The sequence below is a fragment of the Megascapheus bottae genome, unplaced genomic scaffold (genome assembly GCF_031878675.1).
Source record: "Megascapheus bottae isolate mThoBot1 unplaced genomic scaffold, mThoBot2.hap1 HAP1_SCAFFOLD_53, whole genome shotgun sequence".
Classification (NCBI taxonomy): domain Eukaryota; kingdom Metazoa; phylum Chordata; class Mammalia; order Rodentia; family Geomyidae; genus Megascapheus; species Megascapheus bottae.
In genome coordinates, this window is record NW_028327559.1 from 1,548,047 (window position 1) to 1,573,774 (window position 25,728).

The 25,728-nt window shown below is 42.4% G+C and overlaps 1 protein-coding gene across 1 annotated transcript in view; it reads right to left on the reverse strand.

Annotated features, from left to right (window-relative positions):
* The window catches only part of LOC150039673 (glutamate receptor ionotropic, delta-1-like), a 71,492-nt gene extending 46,709 nt beyond the window's left edge, over positions 1-24,783 (reverse strand). Inside the window, exons 1-2 of the mRNA XM_090327658.1 lie at positions 24,688-24,783; positions 14,214-14,267 (exon numbers count right to left, since the gene is read on the reverse strand). Of these exons, the coding sequence (XP_090183784.1) occupies positions 14,214-14,267; positions 24,688-24,783 (150 nt within the window). The remainder of the gene's footprint in view (positions 1-14,213; positions 14,268-24,687) is intronic.
* Positions 24,784-25,728: the final 945 nt, after the last annotated feature.

Sequence of the window (25,728 nt, forward strand, 5' to 3'; positions counted from 1 at the left end):
CACACTCCAACTACTCTCCACACTTCCTCCTATTACCACAGTTCCAATCACCTCCTCTTTGTGCCAACATAACAATAATAATCTGTTAATCATTGTCCTTCTTTCCCCCATCCTTACACCCCTCATCTTAAAAAAAAACTGGATTTTACAGCACTGGGATTTGAACCCAGAGCCTCACAATTTACCAAGGACTACCCTACCACTTGAACCATACTGCCCAGTATTAGGAGATGTTTTGTTTCTCCCTTTGTTTCAGTTTGTTTTTGACACAAACTCTCTGGTTTCTGCTAGGCCAGCCACAGGCCTAAATCCTGCTACCTCTACCTCCCAAAAGACTCATAAGGCCATGTTCTATTACACATTTAAAAATAAACTGTGTATTCTTACTATGTTTCTCTAAACCTTTTGACTTTCCAGTTCATGCAGAATAACAGCCATACCATGGCCAAAATGACCTAAATGACCTCTTGAAAGGTGACACCGGAGAATCACTTATGCCCAATATTTGAAAAGGAAAACCTAAGCAATATGTCAAGACCCTACATGTTAAAGAAAAAGCCAAGTTCTACAAAACCACAAATGTTTTGGAGCAAAAGGAATAGAGAGTTTGCTGGTACTAGACCTTAAACTCAAAACTTGGGCACTGCCCCTGAGGATTTTTGCTCATTGCTAACACTCTAGCACCTGAACCACATCTCCATCTATAGCTTTTTGGTGGAATCGATTGGAGATGAGTCTACACAGGCTGGTTTCAAGTCAAGATCTTTAGATCTCAGCCTCCTGTGTACCTAGGATTACAGCTATCAGCCATGAATACCAAGCTAAAAGTAGAAATGTTTGTGAAATAAATGAATAATAGTATGATTTGTAGAACTTGATTAAGGTGGAAAGAAATCCCTACTAGATTTATTCTTCCCTTCTGCTTAAATAATTTTAACAAATTAAACTTAATTTATAAAACTATAGTTTTGCATTTTTTTGTGGGTCATAGGGCTTGAACACCACCTGAGTGCTGTCCCTGATCTCTTCAGCTCAAGGCTGCCACACAATCCTTGGGCCTGGGCATTGTCCCTGAGCTCTTCAGCTCAAGGCTACTTACCCTACTTCCCACTTTCTAGTGATTAATTGGAGATCAGAGTTTCATGTTTTTTAGTGCCTGGGCTGGTTTGAACCTCTGTCCCCAGATCTCAGCCTCCTGAGTAGCTAGGAGTGCAGGCGTGAGCCACCGCACCTAGCTTGGATTTTTTTATTGTAATGCATACAGTGGTTACAGTTATATTCGCCAGGTAATAGGTGCATTACTTCTCACACATTGATACCCCTTCTCAAATTTTTGTCTCCATTTCCCTCCCCCCCCACTCCCTCCCAGTCATCTTGTTCCCCTCCTTCCCTTTCCTATTTCAAATAAACATATATACAATATGCCAGGTAACAAAGTCAGATACAGTAACATTTTGAGATTAACTAATGGGCAACAAAGGAGAAGAGAAATAACATAGTACATTAAGAACAACAATCACACAAGATAAAGCTCTTGTTTCCATATCCTGGAAATCCTTTCATTTAGTCTCATCCTATATGGCCTTATGTATCTAGGTTTTGAGCTAGTGTAATTCTCTGCTAGGAATGTCCTAGGTGTGTACTAATTTTTACAAATGAGAGAAACCATGGAGCCTATGTTCCTTTGGGTCTGGCTTACTTCACTTAATATGATTTTTCCCAAGTCTTTCCATTCCTTACAAATTGGGCAATGTCATTCTTTCTGATGGCAGCAAAGGATAGTGAGCTTTCAAGGCAGGAAGACAAGTGTATGCTGTGACTGAGTTGGCTTAGTGTCTTGAGAATGTTCCCACATCATGGTAGAGAATGGGCAGATGAAGCATGTTGTCTAAAGCCAGTTGTCACAGGCCATGAAAGATAAGGACTGGAGAGACTGACTACCCATACCATATAAAAATAATCTTTATGACAATAATTACATAAAAGCTAGTTTCACACATTTATAAAGTGTCATACACTTATACTCTAAGTGAAATGATATAATAGTACTTACATATATATCATAATAAATTAAAACCATACTGCTGACTCTCCCTGTACCAGGGTTCTGCATCTACAGAGTCAATCAACAATACACAGAAAGTTTTCATTTACAAAAGTGACAGTGTTTGCTGAGGTGTACTATGTGATTTGACCTACAGTGGATACAACTGTACTGAACCTGGACAAGCTTTAATTTCTTTGTCATTAGTCCCTAAATGAAACATTATAACAACATTTCACAAAACACTTAAGTTGTGCAGCTTCTCTTGGTTTACTCTATTGAGCTTGGGTGGATATGACAATGGTCACAAATCAAAGGTTTGGAGCAGCTCTGTCTGTACCCAGCCATTTGGCAGCACACTCGCAACAGTACACAGTCACATTTGGTAATTATTACAGTGTTTCCAGTGTTTGCATTACTACTCTTTTTGGTAAAGAGATGTATAAACTGTGATCTTTAACATTACTATTGTCGTTGTTTGGGGAAACCAAGAACCTCACCTATATATGAAGGCAAATTTACCCATGTGTTGGTGACTCATGCCAGCCTTGAGCAAAAGGCCAAGCAAGAGTGTGAGGCTCTTAGTTCTCAGCACTGGCATGCACACAAGCACACATGTGCATGCACACACATACACACACACACATATGCACACAGAATCTTTTAGTGTATTCATGCTCATTAAACACACACCTGATCCCCAAAGAGCCATGATAGAGATCACATACAGATGCTTTTGTTTCCACACCTACCAACACCGTATCCATTCTGTGGTCCACGGAGCAAGGCATCATCTCAACTTCCAAGTATTAATGAAAGGCTGTGCTAACACCAGAAGGCATGTATTTCAGAGAGCAGAAAATTACCAAAGATAAAGGAAGTCACTCCATAATAATAAAGGGACCATTAATCAAAAAATCTGATCAAACTGAAAAAGGAAATAAATAAACACAATTAAAGTTGAATATCATTGGAGCTCTTTCTCAATAATTGATAGAATAAATAGACCAAAAATGTCATCAAGGATACTAAAGACACACATAAAGCTATCAATTCAGTCAGCCTAATTCACATTTATAGACAATTCAGGACAACAGCAGACTACACATACTTTTCAAGTGCTCAAAAAATATCTATCAAGAAGGACAATATAACACATTGTATTGTCATCTGTCTCAGTACATTTAAAAATATTTAAGTAATAGAAACTATGTTCACTCAACATACTAGAATTAAAAAAAGAAATTTACAACCTAAAGATGATTAAGAATGTCCCCAAATCTTATAAACAGTCCATGGGTCAAAGAAGAAATAAAAAAGTAATGTAGAAAGTATTTTGAATTAAATAATGGACTACAACATATCAAAATGTATGGAATCACACTAAGTCACTTAAAGGGAAATGTAGCTCTAAAAACAAGAGAGTTTTTAAGTCAATAACTCTTCATTTATCCATATGGAGCTAGAAGAAAGAAGAATAAATTAAGGCTAATGTAAGCAGGAAAAGAAAATACTAAAGACAAAAGTGGAGTCAATACAAAAGAAAATAGGAAAAGTCAGTGAAACAAAAAGTCCTTTGAAATCAATAACATCAATAAACTTCTAATCTGACAGATTAAGGGGAAAAAAAGGAGCCAGCCATTGACTGTAATCCTAGCAATTCAGGAGGTAGAGATCAATGGTTATGGTTTGAGACCAGCCCAGACAAAAAGAGTTAGCAAGCACCCATTTCAATGAAAAAGGTCAGGTATGGTGGGTGAATCTGTGATCTCAGCCACACGCAAGGTATAAGCAAGACTTGGGCAACAAACACAAGACTGAAACATAGCTGAAATAAAAGGGCTGGGAGCATGCTTCAAGTCACAGAGCACAATACTAGCAAATATGACACCAGATTTCAAATCCCAGTATGACCAGGACAAAGGAAAAGATTTAAAAAAAAGTAAAAGAGACATATGAATACCAAACATGAGAATTACTCAATATCTTTAGGTCCATCCATCAAATATTAAGAGGATAGTGAAGGAATGTTATGAACTTTATACTTACATGTTTTACAATTTAGACGGGGATACATATAACAATGTCAAGAAGACATAGGTAGTTCCACATCTACTGAACACATAAAGGGTGAACCAATGTAACAGTGACACACACAGACAATATGTTCGAAATGAACTCTACGACTTGCAGGGAGGGAAAGAGGGACAAAAACATGGGAGGGATAACATTGTCCAACAAGAAATGTACTCACTACCTTACATATGTAATTGTAACCCTGACAATAAAATCAAATTAAACAAACAACCAAAAACCCTCCAGACCCAGAGATTTTACTGTTGAGTCCAAAGAAACAGAAAAATTTACAACAATTCTACACAAATTATTCTAAGATTGAACACTTACCAAGTCATTTTTTAAATTGTATTTATTTAATTTAATTTTTTGTGCCCGTACTGGGTGGGGCTTGAACTCGGGATGGTGGTTAATTGGAAATAAGAGTCTCATGGACTTTTCCATCTGGGCTGTCTTAGAACTGTGATACTTATTTGTTGAGTACCCAGGATTATAGCATAAACACCAGCACCTGATTCAACTCGTATATTGAGGGAAGCTTTACCGAAATTTAAAAAACAGAAAAAGATATTAGAATAGAAAAGGTGAAAGAAAAGGCCAATATCCCTTGTGAACACAGGGGAAAAATTCCTAATCAAAATTTCCCAACTCAAGTGTGACAGAATATACCCAAGGTAAGATATCATGACTAACAAGCTTTTAGCACAGGGATCCTGGAGTTTCTTTAATATTAGAAAGTGAATCAATGTAATATAAACAAAAGGAAAGGGGGAGCGGGAGTTTGGCCTAGTGGTTAAAGTGCTTGCCTAGCATGCACAGAGACCCGGGTTCGATTCCTTGGTACCACATATATAGAAAAAAAAAGCCGGAAGTGGTGCTGAGGTAGAGTTCTAGCCTTGAGAAAGCCCAAGGACAGTGCTCAGGCCCTGAGCTCAAGCCCAGGACTGGCAAAAAAAAAAAAGGAAAGGGGGGGGGAACACTATTGTCCGAATAGTTGCAAAAAAATAGTTAAAAAAAGCATCCAATCAGGTGCTAGTGGCTCACATATATAATTCTAGATATTCATGAGGCTAAGAACTGAGGATCACAGTTCAAATCCAACCTGGGTAGGAAAGTCCATTAGATTCTTATTTCCAATTAGCCACCAAAAAGACAAAAGTGGAGTTGTGGCTCCGGGTGCCAGTCTTAAAAAGAAGAAGAAGGAGGAGGAGGAGGAGGAGGAGGAGGGGGAGGGGGAGGGGGAGAGGGAGAGGGAGAAGGAGAAGGAGAAGAGGAAGAGGAGGAGGAGGAGGAGGAGGAGGAGGAGGAGGAGGAGGAGGAGGAGGAGGAGGAGGAGGAAGCAGCAGCAGCAGCAGCTAAGGAACAGAGCCCAGGACCAGAAGAGAGAAAAGGAGGAGAAGGAGCCCAGGACCAGAAGAGAGAAAAGGAGGAGAAGGAATGGGAGGGAGGAAGAGAGAGTGGGGTGGGGGAGAGAGAGGGGAATGAAGGAAGGAAGGGAGGGAAAGAGGGAGGGAGGAAGGGAGAGAAGGAGGGATGGAGATAGGGAAGGAAAAAGAGGGGGGCAGGGGGAAGAGGAGGAAGGGAGGAAGAATAGCTAAGGGATAAAAATAAGTCTGTGTCCTCCTGGAGTGGCTTGAAGAGGTGAGAGCTACCATGGTGCTGTGGATAGAGATCCTTGAGGTCAAGGATCACTGCACAAGCCCTGGGTTTGGAAAGGACAATGTATTCTGGAAGGGGCATACGAGATTGAACATGGCTTCCATGCAGATAAGTGAAGACGGCAGCTCAAAGGAAATTTTACAATGGACAACGTACATGGCAGTCATTGGCATTTGTTGGGTATTGAGATGGATTGAGAGCCCACTGTCAATGCCTCCTCTTTCCTGAGAACCCACCTCCCCTGAGCTTTTGGTGACGTGCTAGCCTCTTAGTGCTTCACTCAGTGAGCTCAATGCTTAAGCTATCCTTCTGTGTTACTTGATAAGCATCTTAAACAATTTGTATCAAAGCCTGTGGTAGTTGCATATGTCTGAAGCAATCCATCCAGCATCATTTGCTGTCTAATCAAAATGCAGCACTTCAATTTCTCACCACAGTGAATTCTTTGGGAGGCATGGGTCACAAAGGAATTTCCCTGGGAACGACATTTGCACACCTATTTTCACTGCTGCACAAGTTACCATCGTCACATTATGGAAGCAGCCCCAAAACCCTGCAATGGGTGAATGGATCAAGAAAATGTATACATACAATGGAATTTTACTCATCCATTTGCAGAGACATGGATGGACCTAGAAAAAATGTATTGATTCCATATCTGGGCTATGGTAGACAATGCTGCAATAAACATATTTTTGCTATCCAAAAAAATCATGCAACAACAAAAGACCTAGGATAGACAAAGCAACTTTAGCCAAAAAAAAGAAAGCAATGTAGGTGTATCACAATACCAGATATCATACTACAGAGCCATTATAATAAAAACAGCTTGGTATTGGCACAAAAATAAATGCAAAGATCAATGGAACAGATGACTCAGAAATAAAAGCACACATTTATAGTTATCTTTTGTTTGACAAAAGAGGCAAAGACATACAGTGGAATAGACATAGCCTCTTTAACTATTGGTGGTGGGAAAACTGGGCAGCCATATGTAGAAAACTAAGAATGGATCCCTCTTTGACACCATGCACTAACATCAACACAAAGTGGATCAAAGACTTCAACATCAGACCCAAAACACTGAAGCTACCTCAAAAGAGAGACATTAGGACGTATTGGTACACACAAGAACTTCTTGAATAGAGTCCCAGGGATACAACAGATAGGAGAGAGACTTACCAAATGAGACTACATTAAACCAAAAAGTTTCTGCACGACTGACATACCTACTAAACCAGAACGACAGCCAACTAATTGTGAAAAAAATCTTTACTAGCAATATATCAACATAAAGGCCTAATGCCCAATATATACAAGGAGCTCAACAAACAAACAAACACACAAAAAACCCTCTATGCCTAATAAACCAATCACTAAATGGGCAAGGAAGCAAAGGAGAGTCTTCTGAGAAAAAGAGGTAAGAATGACAAAGAGGAAATGTTCAGCATATGAGGAAATATTCATCATCTCTGGTCATAATGCAAAGAAGAACAACCTTGAGATATCATCCTACCCCAGTTAGATTGGCCACTATTTTGAAAAAATGCTGACAGGGATATGGGGGAAAATGAACCCAACTGTGCAGCTGGTGGGAATGTAAACTAGTACAACCACACTGAAAAGCAGGATGGAGGCTCCTCAAAAACTAACCAACTAACTAAATAAATGTATAAACCTTTCCTATGGCTCAACCATACCACTCCTAGGCATCTACCCTGAGCATCATGGACCAGGATATGACAAGGATACCTGCACATCCACGTTCATTGCCATGCCATTCACAATAGCCAAGATATGGAAACAACACAGATGCCCCACAATAGACAAGTGGATCGAAAACGCATGGTACCTATATGCAATGGAAGCCATTAGCAAGGATATAATAGTATCATTCTCAGGGAAATAGATAGAACAAGAACAAACCATGATAAGTGAGGTACACCAAGTTCAGAGAGACAAATATCACATGTTATTTCTTATATACAGAAATTATATTTACATGGGGATAAAAACATAAGAAGGGCTATCAATGTGTGAGAAGTAATACACCTTCTATCTGACGAATATAACTGTAACCCCTCCATATTTTGAAATAAAATTATTTTTAGAAAGTTAGACTTATAATGCAATGGAACATGCAAATTACTTTAGATAACCATAAGCAGTGAGACCAGAAGAGGATAGTCTTAGGAGAAAATCACCAAGATGTAATACCCAAATGGCTCTTTATATGTATATAAAATAATATACACACTGAAACAAACTCCAAAGATATGGAAACAAAGGACCTTTTTCTTAATTTGTTTTTTTGTTGCTGTTGTTTGTTTTCTGATGACTCTGTATGATTTATCTTAAGTTTGGTGCATACGCATGCACATTTGAGGGAAGATGGGAGAGAGCACAGTAGGAAAAGGATGAAAAGTGCAGCACAGGAGCCCACGGCTTGCACTGGATATTGATGAACGTGAGCCATGCAACTCGAGGGTGAAGATGGGAGGGGGGAAGTGGGAGAGAATGAGGGAACAGATGATACTCTGAAAAAGGAAGGAAATGAATTTGTTACCTAATGTATATAAAGGTAATACTGCTGTTTATCACCTCTAAAACAATAAAGCAATTTTTAAAAAGAACACGGTTGTTCCGGTGGCTTTAGTTTAGCCTGGTTTGTGGTCCATTGGATAAATGTCGAGGAACGGAATCGCTGGGTCACAGGGAAGCTGTGGTTAGAGCTTTCCACACTGCCTTTGGTTGAACAAGTTAACATTCCCACCAACAGTGTAATGGGGTTTGCTTTTGGCCACATTCCCACAAGTATTTATTATTAGTAGTTTTCCTTATAATGACCATTCTAACCGGAGTGAGGTGAAATCTCAATGTTGCTTTGATTTGCATTTCTTTTGTGGCCAGAGATGTTGAGTACTTTTTCAAACAAAGAAACATGGGCTGCATGATTTCCCTCATTTGTCGTAACTAGAATGTGTCTATAAATCTACAAATAAACACACTCAATGATCAAAGCAAATAAATAAATGTGGACATGATAAATTATATAGGATCCTAGTCATTATTATAGAGAGGCCAAAGGAACTAAGTAGAAGAGTAGTGGGCAATGGCTCAATAGCTATGGGCAGATGATCCTCAAAAATAATGTGCTCTGAAATGAACTCCAAAAAAAAGGAGACATTCTTTAGTTGTCATTGTTGCTGTTTTCATTCTCTTCTCCCTTTGTATTATTTGTTACTTTGTTTATGTTTGGGAGGGTAAAAAGGAGCACATAAAATGTGGAACAAATTTCAACAGTGATACTCACCAGACACTAGGTAGAAAATGAACTGGGTATTATGGTTGGGAATGGGAGGGAAAGATTAGGAGAGAGTGATGGAAGAGGAGACATGGTTCAAAAAGAAGTCTACTGATAGTACCTGATTCATGTAAGTGTAACCCCTCTATTATAGATCAACTAAAAAGAAAATAAATTTCTATACCTTAAAAATTTTTTTAAAGACTGGGCCGGGAGTTTGGCCTAGTGGTAGAGTGCTTGTCAGCATGCATGAAGACCCAGGTTCAACTCCTTGATACCACAAATATAGAAAAAAGCTGGAAATGGTGCTGTGGCTCAAGTAGTAGAACTCTAGGTTCAAGAAAGCCTAAGTACAGTGCTTAGTTCAAGGCCCAGGAGTGACAAAAAAAATTAATAAAAAATGTGTTGAGTGAAATAAGTCAGACTCAAAGAGACAAAGGACCTATATTTTCTCTCTTATGTGGAAGCAAGATCAAAGTTATAATGATATATGTAAACATATATGAGATCATATGTGCCTAGACACAAGCATACTAACTAAAATATGTTTTACACCAGGCACTATTCCTATGGTGTAACTTTTTTGAGCAACTAATTTACCTTCTAGCAAAATGCACATGAGAAAGTTGAAGCACAAGATGTGTGAGGATGAGGAGGGAGATCAAGAGCAGGGAGGCAGACAAATGGAGACAGGAAGAGATGGGCAAATAGTCATGATACTCAATGTACACATGTCAGAATGGAAATGGGCTATTTGAGGGGATGGGCAGGGTTGGGAGAGATGGGGAAGAAAGATAGGAAGGGGTGACGTTCCTCAAGATGCATTATACTGGCAAATCGACATAAGGAATTGAAAGTCCTTGGTACAACCAGCTAAGGATAACTTTTTTAAAAAAAAATTAAGAATTTCCTGCCAAAAGTTCCTCTGAGGACAGTTCATAAGGTGCCCATCTTCTGTATACACAAAAAGCCCTAAAGAGGAGGAATTATCCAGTGTCCATACCCTAAGGATGCCCAAGACCAGCCAGGCAACCTACAATAACCACCTCACCTGGTCTCTCTTGAAGGACCTGTAGAGATGGAGCACTTTCCCTCACCTGATAGACAGGTTCCAGAGACCCTCCTCCACCTCCACCCATGTCGACTGGTTGTGAACTGGCAGCTTCTCATGGAGCAATTGCCTGCATCTCTGAAGTCTGGCTTTTAATTGTGACTGTTTTCTTTTCTCCAGGGCTGGCTGTGATGGGTTCCTCAATTCAATTCACTCTGCCATGTACATAGACTTGTCTCCTCAAGCCCTTCGAGTAGCCTACCGCTTACAAAGGGTACTGAAGACTGAGGAATGAGCCAGATCGTGTCATTTCCTCCAAGGACTCATTCTATGCATCCCCTCATCTGTATGTGACTGTTTTCTTGCCCAGGAGTTCTTTGGAATCCCTCCCTCTCCTTCAAAGTAACCAATCAACTTGGCTAGAGCTTGACAGACCTGCTCATCAGTGTCCCCGACACTGGGGTCCCAGACCTGCTGGTAAGGCCCAGGCATAGCAAATCTCACTGTTAAGAAGGATTCCTTCTCCAAATCAAACAAGACTGAACTAACTATGCAGCACCAACTCTCACCAGTGGAAAGGTTAAGAAAACAACACAAACAAAACATCTGCCCTGGAATGTTTACCTTCCATCTAGAAACATATACTAAGCAAGTCAATTCAGAGGGAGAACTGGAGGACACAGCTGCCGGGCATGAGAGAAGCCAGAGACACAGCTGTCAATCAAAAAGGAAAGGATGGCGGAAAAAGAGGGGGACGAAAATTCAAGCTTGTTTTAGCGGCAAAGCTTCTCCAGGGAGTTGGGGAACACTGCCAAAATGAGGTGAGGGGTAAGTGAACCCCATGGAAGGTGAGCTACCATCAAATATCTACTCTTGACTCTACTCTCAAAAAAATATTTTTGCCTTCTTTGATCACTAGTCACTATATGTGACACTCAGAGAAAGTGACTACAACTATTTGTCTATGGCTCTATATTTAGAGAGCTTTACATTTTCACAGCACTTGAAATGAGACACTTGAAATGGAAAATCTTTGTTTTCCATGGAGTTAGGCTATAAAGACACAGCATTGCTTTTTTGCTTTGTGTGTCATTGAGAGAACGCCTTGGTCATTAGGTAGAGGCTGCACTGAGATCTCTGGGTCAAAGGATCCCTGGGTCAAAGCTTCACAGTTTTTGCCTTTGGATGACAGACTTCAAGAATGTCCATTGGCTGGAATTAAAATCTGGCTGCAAGGTGCCCCACTGTATACCCACACCTCGGTGACTGGCTGGAAAAGAATCAGACCATGGCCGGGTGCCAGTGGTTCACGCCTGCAAACTTAGCCACTCAGGAGGCTGAGATCTGAGGATCAGGATCTAAGCCAGTCTGGGCAGAAAAGTCTGTGAGACTCTTACCTCCAATATCTCCAATTAAACAGCCAAAAGCCAGAAGTAGAAAATCAGTCTTGAGCAAAAACAAACAAAAAGAACTAAGGGACAGTGCCTTGGCCCTGAGTTCAAGCCCCAGTACACACACGCGCGCACACACACACACACACACACACACACACACACACACACACACACACAAGATTCAATGAGTATCCCCAGCCACGAACACAATGGTGTCATTTGGCGGGCTTGAGAGACAGTCAATTTCCAGGAAGAAATCCACCCTGAATTTCTAGTGACTTAAGAAGCTGTCACAGTAGATCAACATTCCAGGCCAGCCCAGGGGGAAAAAAGAAGACACCAAGATCTCTCAAAGAACAAACTGGACACTTCCATATTCACAGGAGGCTGACTTTAACCCCAGTCAATTCCCAGGCAAAAGCAAGAGATCCTATCTGAAAAACCAACCAAAGCAAAAGTACATGGAACATGGCTCCTAGCAAGTACAAGACTTTGGGTTCAATTCTCAGAGTTGCTGAGAGAGAGAGAGAGAGAGAGAGAGAGAGAGAGACAGAGACAGAGACAGAGACAGAGACAGAGAGACAGACAGAGAGAGACAGAGAGAGTCAGACAGAGAGACAGAGAGAGTCAGACAAAGAGACAGAGAGAGGGGACTTGATGTCTGGAACCTCAATTTTCCTAGTTGTAAAGCATGTTGATGAGGACTAAAGATGGAAAATATATGCAAAGTATACAAGTAAGTACCTAGCATGTAATAGATGATGAAGGAAATGTCAGAAGTCGTTCATCATTATCCAAGGAACTGAATCTTATGATGGAGAAGGGAGCTGAGAAAGGAGAGCACAGGGGTTCACAGGGGCCTCTCACTTTGAAGTAGGACACACCTCCCCAAGAAATTTAGGTGGTGGCCACTGCCTAGCCAGCCTGGGAAGAGCTGCTGACCATATAGATCACAGCCTTGTTCTGGGTGAGGCCGTTCCAGGGTAGCTGTGACATCACGAGGAGACAGGTGCACACCTATCCTCCGATGACCGAAATGTGCCCATAAATGGAGATTCTTCCAGGGACAGACTCACTGGGCGTCTGAAGTTCCGCCACCAGCCCTGGAAAAGGAGTCAGGAGACTGATAGGAATTCATCCTTGCTATTGGCAGGAATTCAGAGGAAGAAGAAACTGGTTAGAAAAATGAAACAATGAGGCATGTGTTTTTGAAGATTGGCCACAGAGAAGCACTGGCTATTCAATGTGCAAGAGTCATCAGGAAAGAAAAGGCTGCACCAGACATCTGACTTCAGAGACACACGGAACGCTCCTTTCCACTGGAACAAAGGACACTGGGCTTTGAAGAACCCATAGAGGAACCAGCAAAGCTCAGAGAATCAAACCTTGCTGAGGATCAAGGAAGCTTCCTGCGGGCTCTGAAGAGCAAGGAGGGGGCGGTCACATCCCTTTACCTAATTATGAGCCCAGCCATCCCATCATCCACTAGCCCAGGGAAACGGATGGCTGCTGAGCATGTGCCAACTGGTCTGGGTAGACACGGGGCATCGAAGATGCTGAATTCATGGAAGAAAATGATGAAAAGTGGGTCTTTCAAGCCTGCATCTTATTAACATTTATGTCTCCAAACTATTTCAGCCATATAGTGTGAAGCTAAGGAAGACATACCCATCGTAAAAGAGGTAGTAAACCTCGCACTCCCAGAATGAAGTCGCTGGAAATGGGTCTGTTAATTTAGTTGTAGCTGAAGGTCACAGCTGTGGTGGCACCAGGATCACAGCTGCCCTGTGCCCTTCCAGGTGTCAGCACATGGGCACGCAGGGCCTCTCTGCTGTGGGCATCCTGAAAGGACACGTGGGCACAGGGAGTTTGTGTGGAAGTAGAAGCTAAGAGGCCAGGGCCACACAGGGCAGGCTCCCATTCTCCCTCTGCCAAACCAGGGGAATGGCCAGCCATGGAGACATTTTCTACTCCTCTCCTTGGAAGGGGGGACATTGGTGTCCCACTCTACATACACAAACACGTTCACGCAGATGTATCCTCACACACACACACACACACACACACACACACCCCTGTACACACTCCAGCATGTGATTCTGATACATGCATTCAAATATATTTGCACATACACATTCACACATACACACTCATGAGCACCGATAGCTCACAGGCTGACACAACTCATACACCCACATACTCAAGTCACACAGATGTAAGCTCATACAAATACACTTGTGTGTACATACAACACACATACACACACTCACACCATGCACAGTCACAGGAAACTCACATGCACACACAACCCACATATACCTCCTCACACATGCCTGTCTTCATTTACATACACATGTTATCACAATGCTCACCCCACACATAAATATTTACACACAAATGCATTAATATACTCTCATGCATATATACTTACCCACACATACTCATTGTACCCCACCTACACAAAATCACACACCTCCTTATACAGATTCTCAGGCACATACATACATACACATGAAACCAACATTTACTCTCAAAACTCTTGCTTTAACAGGGTGGAGCCTGACAAATCAACCATCACTTAAGTCAGAATGAGACATGAGTGAATTACTGAGTGTTCCCAAGAAGAAAGGGCAGGGGCTCGCTGCACACCACGCCCCTTACCATACAGGGAAAGGGGATTCTTACCTCATTCACAAAGACCCAGTGGCTGTCCTTAGATGCCAGGTTGGTCTCCACAGCCTGCAAAGGAGGGGAAAAAAAATTAAGAATGTTCATGAGCAACATACTCAGTGGTTACTGAGACAAGTTTAATAAACATAGTTCTAGCAGAAATATTTCTTCACAAAACATGCCATCCCCTTGAGGCCTGATCAGGTCACCTTAGCCATGAGAGGCATTATCTCAACACAGACTTCAGATTTTCTGCAGTTCCAAGTTTTCCTGCACCAGCCTGCAGCAAGGTTAGAGGCTATAGTTCCTGCAGGCTTTCCAGGGCTGCCATATCACCACAGCCTCCTCTAAGAATGCAGGCACACACCTTTCTGCAGGGACACTTAGGGACTACTGTCATCATTGCCGGGAGCTATAGAGCCAGGAAAATGAAACACTGGGTGTGTAGCAGCTTGTCCAGCTGTACTGAGTGATAACAGGTAAACAGAACCTCACAGCCTGGGCTTGAAGCCTCCTCCAGTTCTTCAGTCAATAGGCCTGGACTGGTCTATTTTCAAGCCCAGCCTCATCACTTCCTCTTACAGTGCTTCATCCTATTTGTGAGGGCACTTGAAATCATTGTGCCTTCTCTAATTGACTTACTTGCTTTTGTTTTGATACTGGGGCTTGAACATTGGCTTGGGAGCTGTCCCTTAATTTTTCCACTCATTGATGGCACTCTACCACTTAAGTCACACTACCTCTGACTTTCTGATAGTCACAGATAAGAGTCTCAGACATTTCCTGCCTGGCTGTCTTCAAACTAGGATCCTCAGATCTTAGTCTCCTCAGTAGCAAGGATTACAGACTTGAGTCACAAGCACTTGGCTCTTTATTTCTTTTTATATATCTTCTCTTCCTGGTTGGGGGATTTCCCTAAGGTCAAGGTTCACATCTATAAGGTCATAACTGGGTTCCTGATGCTCGCACCAATACCAACACAAAGCAATGTCCTCCAAATGTACATTATGGATTGTATGAATAAACTGTAAAGTCAAAGCGCATAAGACCCAGTTCCTTATGTAATTTCTTGTATGTGATTTTGAGTTTGTTTTTCTATTCTTAAAATGTCAGTAGTGGACACTGTTAGTGGGAGTGCAAACTCGTTCAACCACTATGGAAAGCAGTATGGCAGTTCCTCAAAAGACTAAACATAGAACTCCCCTATGACCCAGCAATTCCACTACTTGGCATTTACCAAATCGCCCAGAAACAAGGACATACTAAAATCACTAGAACAATGATGTTCATTGCAGCACTATTTACCATAGCGAAGATATGAAACCAACCCAGATACGCCTCAGTTGATGAGTGGATCAACAAGATGTGGTATTTATACACAATGGAATTCCATGCTGCTGTCAGAAAGAATGACATTGCCTCATTTGTAAGGAAATGGAAAGACTTAGAAAAAAATCATAAACATAGGCTCAATGGTTATCCTCATTTGTCATAATCAGTAGAAACCTTGGGATCTCCTAGCAGAGATTTACAATAGAACAAAACCTAGATACATAAGGCCATATAGTATAAGGCTAAATGAAAGGACCTCCAGGATACAGAAACAAAAGCCATATAATGAGTGATTATTGTCCTTAATATACTATGTTATCTCTCATCTCTTTTGCTGTCCCTTGGCTATTTCATATTGTTACAGTATTTCACCTTGTTATCTGATATATTGTATATATGCTTATTTGGTTATTTGAAATCAGATAGGGAAGGGGAGAAAACAAGATGAGGGGCGGGGTGGGGCAGGGAAATGGGGACCATGTCATGAGAAAGGGTATCAATGTTTGTGAAGTTATGCACCTTCTATCTGGTGAATATAATGTAACCCTCCTATTAATTACAATAAAAAACACACAAAAAAAGTCAGTACATGGGACTGGGAGCATGGTCTAGTGGTAGAGTGCTTGCCTAGCATGCACAAAGTCCTGGGTTTGAAACCTCAGTACCACATACACAGAAAAATCTGGAAGAGCTGCTGTGGATCAAGTGGCAGAGTGCTAGCCTTTAAGCAAAAAGTGTCCAATGCCAGTGCCCAGACCCTGAGTTCAAGCCTCAGGACTGGCAAAAAAAAAGTCAGTAGCAAAAACAAGTGAGTAGATTGGAAGAATTTGGAGGGAATGATGGCTTTTAATCATGTCTTATAAGAAGACATTGAGCTGCCACCATGTCTCAAGCCTGTAATCCTAAATACTTGTGTGGCAGAGATTGGGTTACTGTAGTTTGATGCCAGGGTAGACATAAAATTCTCAAGACTGCATCTCTACCAATGGCTATATGTGGTGTAGCATTCCTGTTATCACACCTATGGGACAGGGGTACAAGGGCTGGGTACAGTGCTGTGGGTTTATCATTCCTAGCAAAATAGGGACACACAAGGGATCGAAGTCCAAATCAGACTGGACATAAAGTAAGACTCTGTCTTTTAAACATCCAATGCAAAAATGGGCTCGAAGTGTGGCTCGAATGATAATAGAATGCCGGTCTATCAAATGTGAGACCCTGAGTTCAATCCACTGAAAGCATTTTTTTCTAATAAATAAATAAATATTCTCAGTAAACATGTACCAGGTGCTCACAGATCTCTGGATGCTTATCCAGTAACCTAGGAGCATTTTCTGAGTGCTTCTTCTTCACTCAATACCTTCTTTGCTTTTTGGTCATGAAATTTTCATTGTGATTTTGATTAGAAAAAATGCAGAAAATATAAAAATGCTCCAAAATCATTCCATAGTTTTAAAGAATGTGTTCACAGGGTGAAAAGCCCCCCATTTATGCCTCCAAATTCATCCTCCAGAAGTTGTTTGAAATGTCTAAAAGCATCTACAATCACATCTATCAGTGCTTATCTACATATGCATACTGGACTGGGTCTTTGGTTGTTAAAAATCTCAGGAGTCACACATCCAGTTACAATACTCATTCTTTTTATTTATTAGTGTTTGAAGAATATCTTATCTTCATCTGTACGTAGAGACTTAATTTCTTCCTTAACAAATGAGACCAGAGGAGTCAGAGCTGGCTGGCACTAGTGACCCAGCTATTGTGTGGCCTAGCAGGTTCCAAGGTCCCAGTGGACTAGAAGCCACCACTGCATGAAGTTCTTCTGCTGGGGACCTTACTCCAGGAAAATGAACCAGTTTGCTGATGAGCACGGTAAGGTTGGGAGGAACGAGCCCATGGATTGAGCAGGTGAGCTCTAGACTCCCAATCCTTTATAGTCAACTTCCCTCAAAACACCAGGGTGGGCACCAGTCAAGAAAAAAGAACACAACATCCCCTCTCTAGTTGATGAATAATAGCTGCCATGCCTGGTGAAGATAAATAGGGGTAGAAGTCAGTGCTGGAGATGCGTGACCTCTGTCATTCCATTCTGGTCATCTATAAATTATAGGTGATGCCTTCTCCCTCCTGTACATAACGGCACACTCAATCCCCAGGCCCCAGAGGCAAGAGAGTGTGGCACCTGTGCCTATCCCTAGCTTTCCCAGGAAGCACAGATAGGCTATTGGTTAACTGATAGTCATTCCTGTCTTTCAAGGGTCCAGTGTTATATTCTTACATTGCTTATATTTCTCTCTCTCTCTCTCTGTGTCTCTCTCTCTCCCTCCCTCCCTCTCTTCTCCCCCCTCTCTCTCTCTTTCTCTCCCTCCCTCACTCCCTCTCTCCCTCCCTCTGGCAATGAAGTTTAAACTTGGTTGGTTTCTCTTGCTTGACGGTTGCTCTACCACTCGGGCCATAATGCTAGTCCTTTTTACTTTTAGAAATATTTCAAGTAAGGCTCTGGGGCTTTGCCCAGGCATGGCCTCTGATCATAATCCTCCTACCTAGGGCTCCTAAGTAAATGGGATCCATGCCCAGCTTGTTAATGAGGGTCTCTCTAGTTGTTTTTTATTTTATTTGCATGGAATAGCTTTCAAACTTGATCATCTTGATCTCTGCCTCTCAATTTACAGGGATACTAGGCCTATTCTTCGTTTTCTTCATGTGCCTCACCCACTGAATCCTGAATCCTCCCTTCCCTGGGGTAAATAAATCACATCTTAAAATGCCAGGGAAGATCCTGCCCACCCCAGGAACGACCTGGAAGCTCATTCCTGCACTTGATCTTCAGGCTTTGTCTTCTGAGGACTCAAGAGCCAATGACCCCAGAATCTGAGTAGAAAAGGGCAAACACCTCCCGTCTGCAGCCCAAATCTTCTCCCCTTTCAGATGTCTCAGAACCCCACTGAAGAAGAGGAAAAGGGAGATTTGGAAGCAGATGTCCTGAGAGCACATTGAACATAAGCCTTGCCTGTGGCTTCTATACCCAATACTTGGGCATTTCCTTAGTGCTCACATGGAAGTACTGACAATTTGCTTATCAAATTTGCACATGATGCAAAGCTTATAAGATATTCTAATGTTAGAGAAAGCTGGAACACAACTAAATCTCCCAACAGATGCAGTTTAACATGAATGCACTCAAAGCCTTATACTTGCTTTCCAGTAGCCAAAAGCAAGTGGAGAAATGGAATTTGAAAGAAAAATAGTACAGGCAGCATAGAAAGGCAGAAGATGATGAGGTTGGTTCTGTTTTTGGGGTACTGATTTAACTTCATGAGAAACGCCACACATAAGAGATGAGACACAGGAGTGGAACTGTGTAAACCAAGAACCCTTTGAAAGGACTGAGGCTAAGAGAATAGAAGTATATTTTTAATAGTTTAATGACAATTTTCCTTTTTGTTTTATTAATTTTATGTTTATGTGATACTAAGGAATCAAATTAAATCTCATGCTTGCTCGGCAGGCACTCTACCACTAAGCCACATTCCCTACCTTCTAACAGAGTTATCTTAAACACATGAAGAAGTCTCCTTTGTGAGAAAGATTGAAGCTGCTCTTTGCAGCTAAACCTCATAGATTTAGAATGAATGATTCCAGCAATGAGAGAGACAGATCAATTCAATGTAGGTGAGAACTTTCTGGCTTTCCAGATAGTTCAAGAGGCAATGAACTACTTCAGGAGTTATAAGGTGCCAACTCGAAGGACAACCACAGGTGAGGATAGAACTAATCATGCACTGACATCTCCAGCAATTATTCAATAATACTAATTATAATTAATAATATATAATATTAATATAATTAAGAATTATTATTATTATATCTGAAGGAACTTGGGGGGAAATGCAGAATCCCAGGTCCCATCAGTAGGGATCCTACTTCACTGGGAAAGCCAGTGTGCTGAGATCTTGGGTGGTGGTAGAACTTTAGCCCTGTCCCTTGGCCTTGATAGTCCTGTGAACCTGATGGTATAGGTACCACCACCTGTGCAGGTGAAAGAGCCTCTGCTTGCCCCCATGGATGTCGGCATTACAAATAACTTGAGCCAGTTGCCCTGAGATCCCAGGGAGCTGGTGAGAAAGCTGGCTCCCCTGAGGAGTCTCCACACCTGGTATCAGGGATTAGCCGAAAGAATTGATTGGAAAACCCCACAGGATGATTGGCCAACTTCACTGTCCTACTTTCCCACTACCAATTAAGCAACAACTCATTTGTCAAGCCTCTTTCCTCCCCAATATAGAGATAAATAGCACTTAGCTGGAGCCTTTTCCCTAAAGGTACAGCTCATGCAGAGGTGGTAAGAAGGGGCAGCTACTGCAGGCCAAGCAAAACCACACCTGCCTCTCTGTGTGATGGCAGGAAAACTGCCAGCTTTGTGGGAAGAGCCCTCGCTGCTCATAGCCTGAAGGGCAGAGCTATTCCCAGCACCACTGATTCCCCTTCTCAATACCAAGCTTTCCATCATCTGCCTAGCTATGTCCACAGCATTTTCCTTTTATCCCTGAAGTGAGAACCAGTATGGTAAAGTCTTAACTCTTGTACCTCTGGCTGATGGACTTTAGCTTTTTAGGTGCATTTTCTGTGACTGTTGAGCAGTTAGGTACCAACAGAACTCCAGTGCTATGTCTAAGTCCTCCTCACGCCCTTGTCCTGTGATCTGGACTGTCTATATGTTCATTCCCAATGGCAAACACTTGTGACGCAGGCTATTGGAACCCTATGAGGCCACTCCCCCTACCTGAGAAGCCACACCCTTAACCAAGGAACTAGAGCTACCTATGGAATGCAGTCCTCAATGAGCTTTCTTCCTGATGGAGACTTCTCCCATGCCATCTCAACTACTTCTGGACTGTCTCCACAAGATAGGAGCCAAAATTACTTCCCTTGGTTTCCTTCACTTTCCTGTGCCACATTCCCACTACCCTGCTATCATTCATATTTGAATTCCTCTATAGATATTCCTTAATAAATCATTGTCACATATACTTTTCTCTCTAAGTTGGCCACTGGGAACACAACCTGAGAAAAATACCTCCTACCTATGGTACTGGTGAGAATTAAATGACATGAAATGTGATGTTATCAATTCAGGAAGAAGCCCAACAAAAGACCAATCAACACTGAAGTCCTCCCTTTTCCTTTCTCTCCCTGCCTGCCTGACTTCATACAGTGTTCTCCTCTGCATGTGTGTGTGTGTGTGTGTGTGTGTGTGTGTGTGTGTGTGTGCGCGCGTGTGTGTGTGCCAGTTTTAGGGCTTGAACTCCGTTCCTAGGTGTTGTCTCTGAACTGTTTTGCTCAAGGCTCGTGCTCTACCATTTGAGCCACAGTTCCACTCCCAGCTTTTTTGGTAGAGAAAAGGGTCTCATGGACTCTACTGATTGGGCTGGCTTTAAACAGTGATCTTCAAATCTCAACCTCCTGAGTAGCAACAATTGCAGGAGTAAGCTACCGATAGCTGGGGCAGTGACATCCTTTGAATGAGCATAGCCTCTCACATCTTCCTCAATCCATTCAACAGACCGGGTCTAGTATGTCCCACCATGCTTCTAATGATCCCAGACACCAGGGCCGATCAGGAGGGCCATATCCCTGATAATGAGGAACCAAACAGTAACAGGAAGACAAATGCAGCTTTGCAAAGTCCAGTTCCGGTCGCCTGCACCCAGGGGCCCCTCACGGCAACACAATAGGTGTCTCCCCTCACCTTGGCTGTAGTGAGCCTCTACCCCCACATAGGGGAGTAGGCATTGGAATAAAGAGTGCATCAACCAGTCAAACACTTGATATAAGTGCCTATATCCCACAGGTAGGCACAGAGATGCTGACTTCCTGCTCAGGATGGGCTCCTGCTCACCAACTGACTTCAGTGGGGAGGCTGGCTCATAGGTTTCTTCATGAAGCTTGCCATTAAGGCTTTGGGACAATCCTCAAAATAAAGCGATGTCAAGGTGGAGGCCTGAACAACTGAGGACTTAAGGAACCACACACAGCTCCATAGGGGTAAAGCCTACATCCCAGTGGCCCAGAGGATACTGGTCCAAAGCCTTGGCATAGCTAATTTGTTATGAGTCCTGCAAAGCCCTGCCAAGCCCCCAGAGCCCTTGTGCCTGGCTCCTATGGCCTGTCAACCCTGGAAACACAGAGCTTGAAAACTGCTGAAGCGAAGAGACATCCATATTAGCAAGCAGATGCTCATTGAGCCCTTTGGAAGAGGTGGCAGCTGGCGCTGGGGACCCCCAAACCACAGCCCAGGATGGGAGGTAGACACAGGCAGCCAGCAGACAGAGGCAGAGCTAGATGCAAAGACTGATTTGCTTAGACATTATATATCTATATGAACACATCACTGTCTGTCATAAGGTAGATCTCAGCTAAAGAAAGCAGAGGGCATCTTTTGCTCCCATCCCTTGGAAAGTATAGAGGGGAGCACGTTTCCTTCTTCAGGATATGTAACCTAGTGTGAACCTCAAGAACCTTCTAAAACAACACCTCTACTAAGCAACACACATGTCTCATATAGGCAACAACAACCTAACCAAGAGGACAGTTCTGTGTCCACCTCATCCATACCGCTGAAACCTCCATCTAAACAGACCTCACAGAAAGTCCCTGTAGTCAAGGCACAACTCTCTCCAAAACCAATCTCTCCATTCCAAGGTCATGCTGTTCTCCTAAACACTCAAACAACTACCTGAGAAGAAGTACATGAGCCTCTGGTCCTCTCACAAAGGGGAACAAAATAACCTTTTTTCCCCCTTGTATCTAAAAACACAAAACACTGTAAGCCACAGTGGCTTCCTTCTCCAGGTTAACTTGTTCTTCTCTGCCTGTGGGCATTGTTCCACTTGTGTTCTTAAGTGTGATCCTGTTTTACTTTACCTTGGCCTCCAGAATGAGTAAATGCAGTTGGGGAGGAAAAAGAAAAACTTCCACATGGAAGCCTTCCAGCTCTCTGTGGAGGATTTATTTTACCAAGCGCAAATGCCACCGATTATTTATGTGTGCGTTAATTGTTGGCCACTTATCTAGGCACCTCCCCCTCCCAACACTGGGAGCCTGAGATAATAAAAGCTTGTCGGCAATTAGCATCATTTTAAAGACTCAACTCTAATTCTCGAGAACATTCCCTCCACAGAGCCCAGGGATTGGCACTTTCCCAAAGATAGATATTGAGCAAATGTCAAAGACTCACTGCCGCCTTTGCAACAACATGCTATTTCAGGGCAATTCTCCCTGCGCAATGCCATATCTCCAAAGCAGTAGAGAGCACAAAACCCTATTCTCATACACATACACACACACACACACACACACACACACACACACACACACACACACACACACACACTTATAAGGAAGGGAATAGCTGGCCACACGATGACCAGTGGCTTGAGAAGTCCATTTATAAGACATCAGCAAAGCAGCCATCATGATTCATGAGTTCCAGAAATCCCACCCAGAATGTCCAGGCAACCTGAAAAGTCCAATTGTTATAAACTATCTGGAACCACTCTGTTTCTCCTGAGGTCTTCTTTATTCTTGAAAAAGGGGCCCAAAATTCTGGCCTAGTTACTTTGCATCCAGAACCTCTTTCAGAATTCTCCCAGAATTCTCCCAACAGCTCCTATTTCTGATTATGTTTATTCCTCCAATATTGAAAAATGTCAGACCTAAGTAGGATCCAGTTGAGCTCCCCTGAGCCCTTCCTATGCAAATGTGACTTATATTTTCCCACTTTATCTATCTTTTTGCTGGAACCTCCTCCAATCCCAGGATTCCACCCCTGGGGCACAAGAAACTGACTCCCTGACTAGAATTAGTGTGGGATGGAGTAGAAAGAAATACAATCTCAGAATATGGATTTCCTTCTTTTCTCTGGGAAAAGAAAGAAAGGAAACATAATTGGGTTAGGTGCTGGTGGCTCATGCCTCTAATCTTACTTAAGGAGGCTGATATCTGACGATCATAGTTCAAAGCCAGCTGGAACAGAAAAGTCCATGAGACTTTTATCTTTAATTAACCACAAAAGAGTGGTAGAGCACCAATCTTACCCAAAAAAAAATGGTAAGAAAGAACAGCCAGGCCCTGTGTTCAAGTCTCAGTATTAGCACGTACAGACACACACACACAGCATAACTGGCTAATTTAACTAAGTACATGTACAACTGAATCATTGGAACTGCCCAGTCTCCATCGTCTCTCCCCATTGTTTAAGTCTGAAATAAACAGCCAGTCCAAACTGGACCAAGGGCTGAAGTAGCCGCTGGCAGGCTCCAGGGAAGAAAGATTCATTACAGATTATTTGTGGTTCCTCCAGATGAAATAGAGACGGAATCCCGGGCCGTGCAGGACATGCAATTTACTGTAATAAAATGTGGGAATATGCTGCATGTGGACAATTTATGAGGAAACATTAATATCAGCAGGAAAAAAATGAAATGGAGTCTGCTCATAGGCACGATCTGTTTAATAAGATCAACTTGGAGAGGTGAATTCAAGCAGTTCGGTGAGTATCGGCTGATGGATATTCAGATTTTAATCAATGATCTATAATTTCCCTGCCACCTGGAAGGCACAGAAACCAAATATGAGCATTCCTGTGCTAACCTGAGGGAATACTCAGGAGGAGCCTAACTTTTTCTATCCCATCTTGTCTCACGGACAAACAAGTGAAATACTCAGGCCCTTGGCAAACAGACGCTGACACACAATCCCTTTTGAGCACTGAAATCTCCAGGAGAACAAATTACTTATTTGTGTTCCAACCTGCTTTGGACAGCCTCTGCCATGTGGGCTGTAAACCATCAGATGACTCAGTTCCATATCTCTCCAAGGCAAGGGACAAGCACCTTGGGTGACAGAGGGTGGCTCAGAGCCCATTTCCCATAGATTTACTATTCAGCTCCAGCTTCAAACCATTTTCAGATACAAGCCTAAACTGATGAACAATATTTATTTCTTCCATGGTATTTTTATGTTCACTGCTTGCATTCCAAGGCCACTTCCACAGGACATGGTTTAACTAGCCTTATACACGGGATGCTGCTAACCACTTGGGACAACACAATCCCCTCTTGCTGCTACTGGGTTCCATCACTTCCCAGAGGCTTACCCTCCATCCATAGCGGAGACATCCATGGTGGGGGGAAATCAATTCCACAGCCTCCAACTGCTCCCTGAAACCATCAGTCTTCAAGGTCAATGCCATGATCCCTTCAAATCATGCTCAGCGCCATTTTGTAAGCAGTTTTGCACAAAGACCTAATTCCCTCAATCCAAATTGTTTCTAAAAGATGAAAATGTTTGAATTCTTTTTAAGACAATAAAATTGAAAGATACAATTCTTTACCAAGTTGATAAGAGCTGCTGGGTGTAATTCGCATTCTTTTTTATGAGCCTGACTCTTTTTTTGAGAGTAGAAAGAAAAATTTCTTCTTTTCAATTCTAGAGACAGCAGCCTTTTCTCCTTGAGGGTACTGGAAAAAAGTTCTTCAGTTTAGGAATGGTCAGAGAGCAAGTTCCTTTTCTCAGGTATTGGGAAGCTGGGAATGTGCTTCTCATTATTATTTTAATTATGTTTGATTATCTTTAAGTCCTTGTACAAAACAGCCGGGTGTGGTGGCTCATACCTTTAATCCTAGCTACTCAGGAGGCTGAGATCTGAGGATAAAGGTTCAAAGAGAGCCCAGGCACAAAAGGAGCTGAGACTCTTATCTCCACTTAATTGAAAAACTGGAAAGAAAACTGGAAATGGGGCTCACCTCAAGGGTAGGACAGTAGCCTTGAGCTGAAGAGCTCAGGGACAGTGCCCAGGCAGAGCTGAAGAGCTCACGAACAGTACTCAGGCCAAGTTCAAGCCCCATAACCCCACCCCTCTGTCCAAAAAAAGAGAGTTACCATTACACAAATCAGTTGATGACTACAATGCATTTTGATGGTGCTTTTTAGGCTTAATGAGGACAGGGTAGCAAACGTTGTGCTGCTTCTTATATAGGTGACTTTAGCACTCAATTTGGGTCTCCAGCTATGCTACACAACTGACTAGAAGGCCACATTTGGGATCTAAGGTCTAGGTGACTTGGAAAGGGAGAATCTAGCAAATTTGTTGGGGAGGAAGCAGGGGTAGGGCAAAAGGTTTGCCCATCATTTAGAC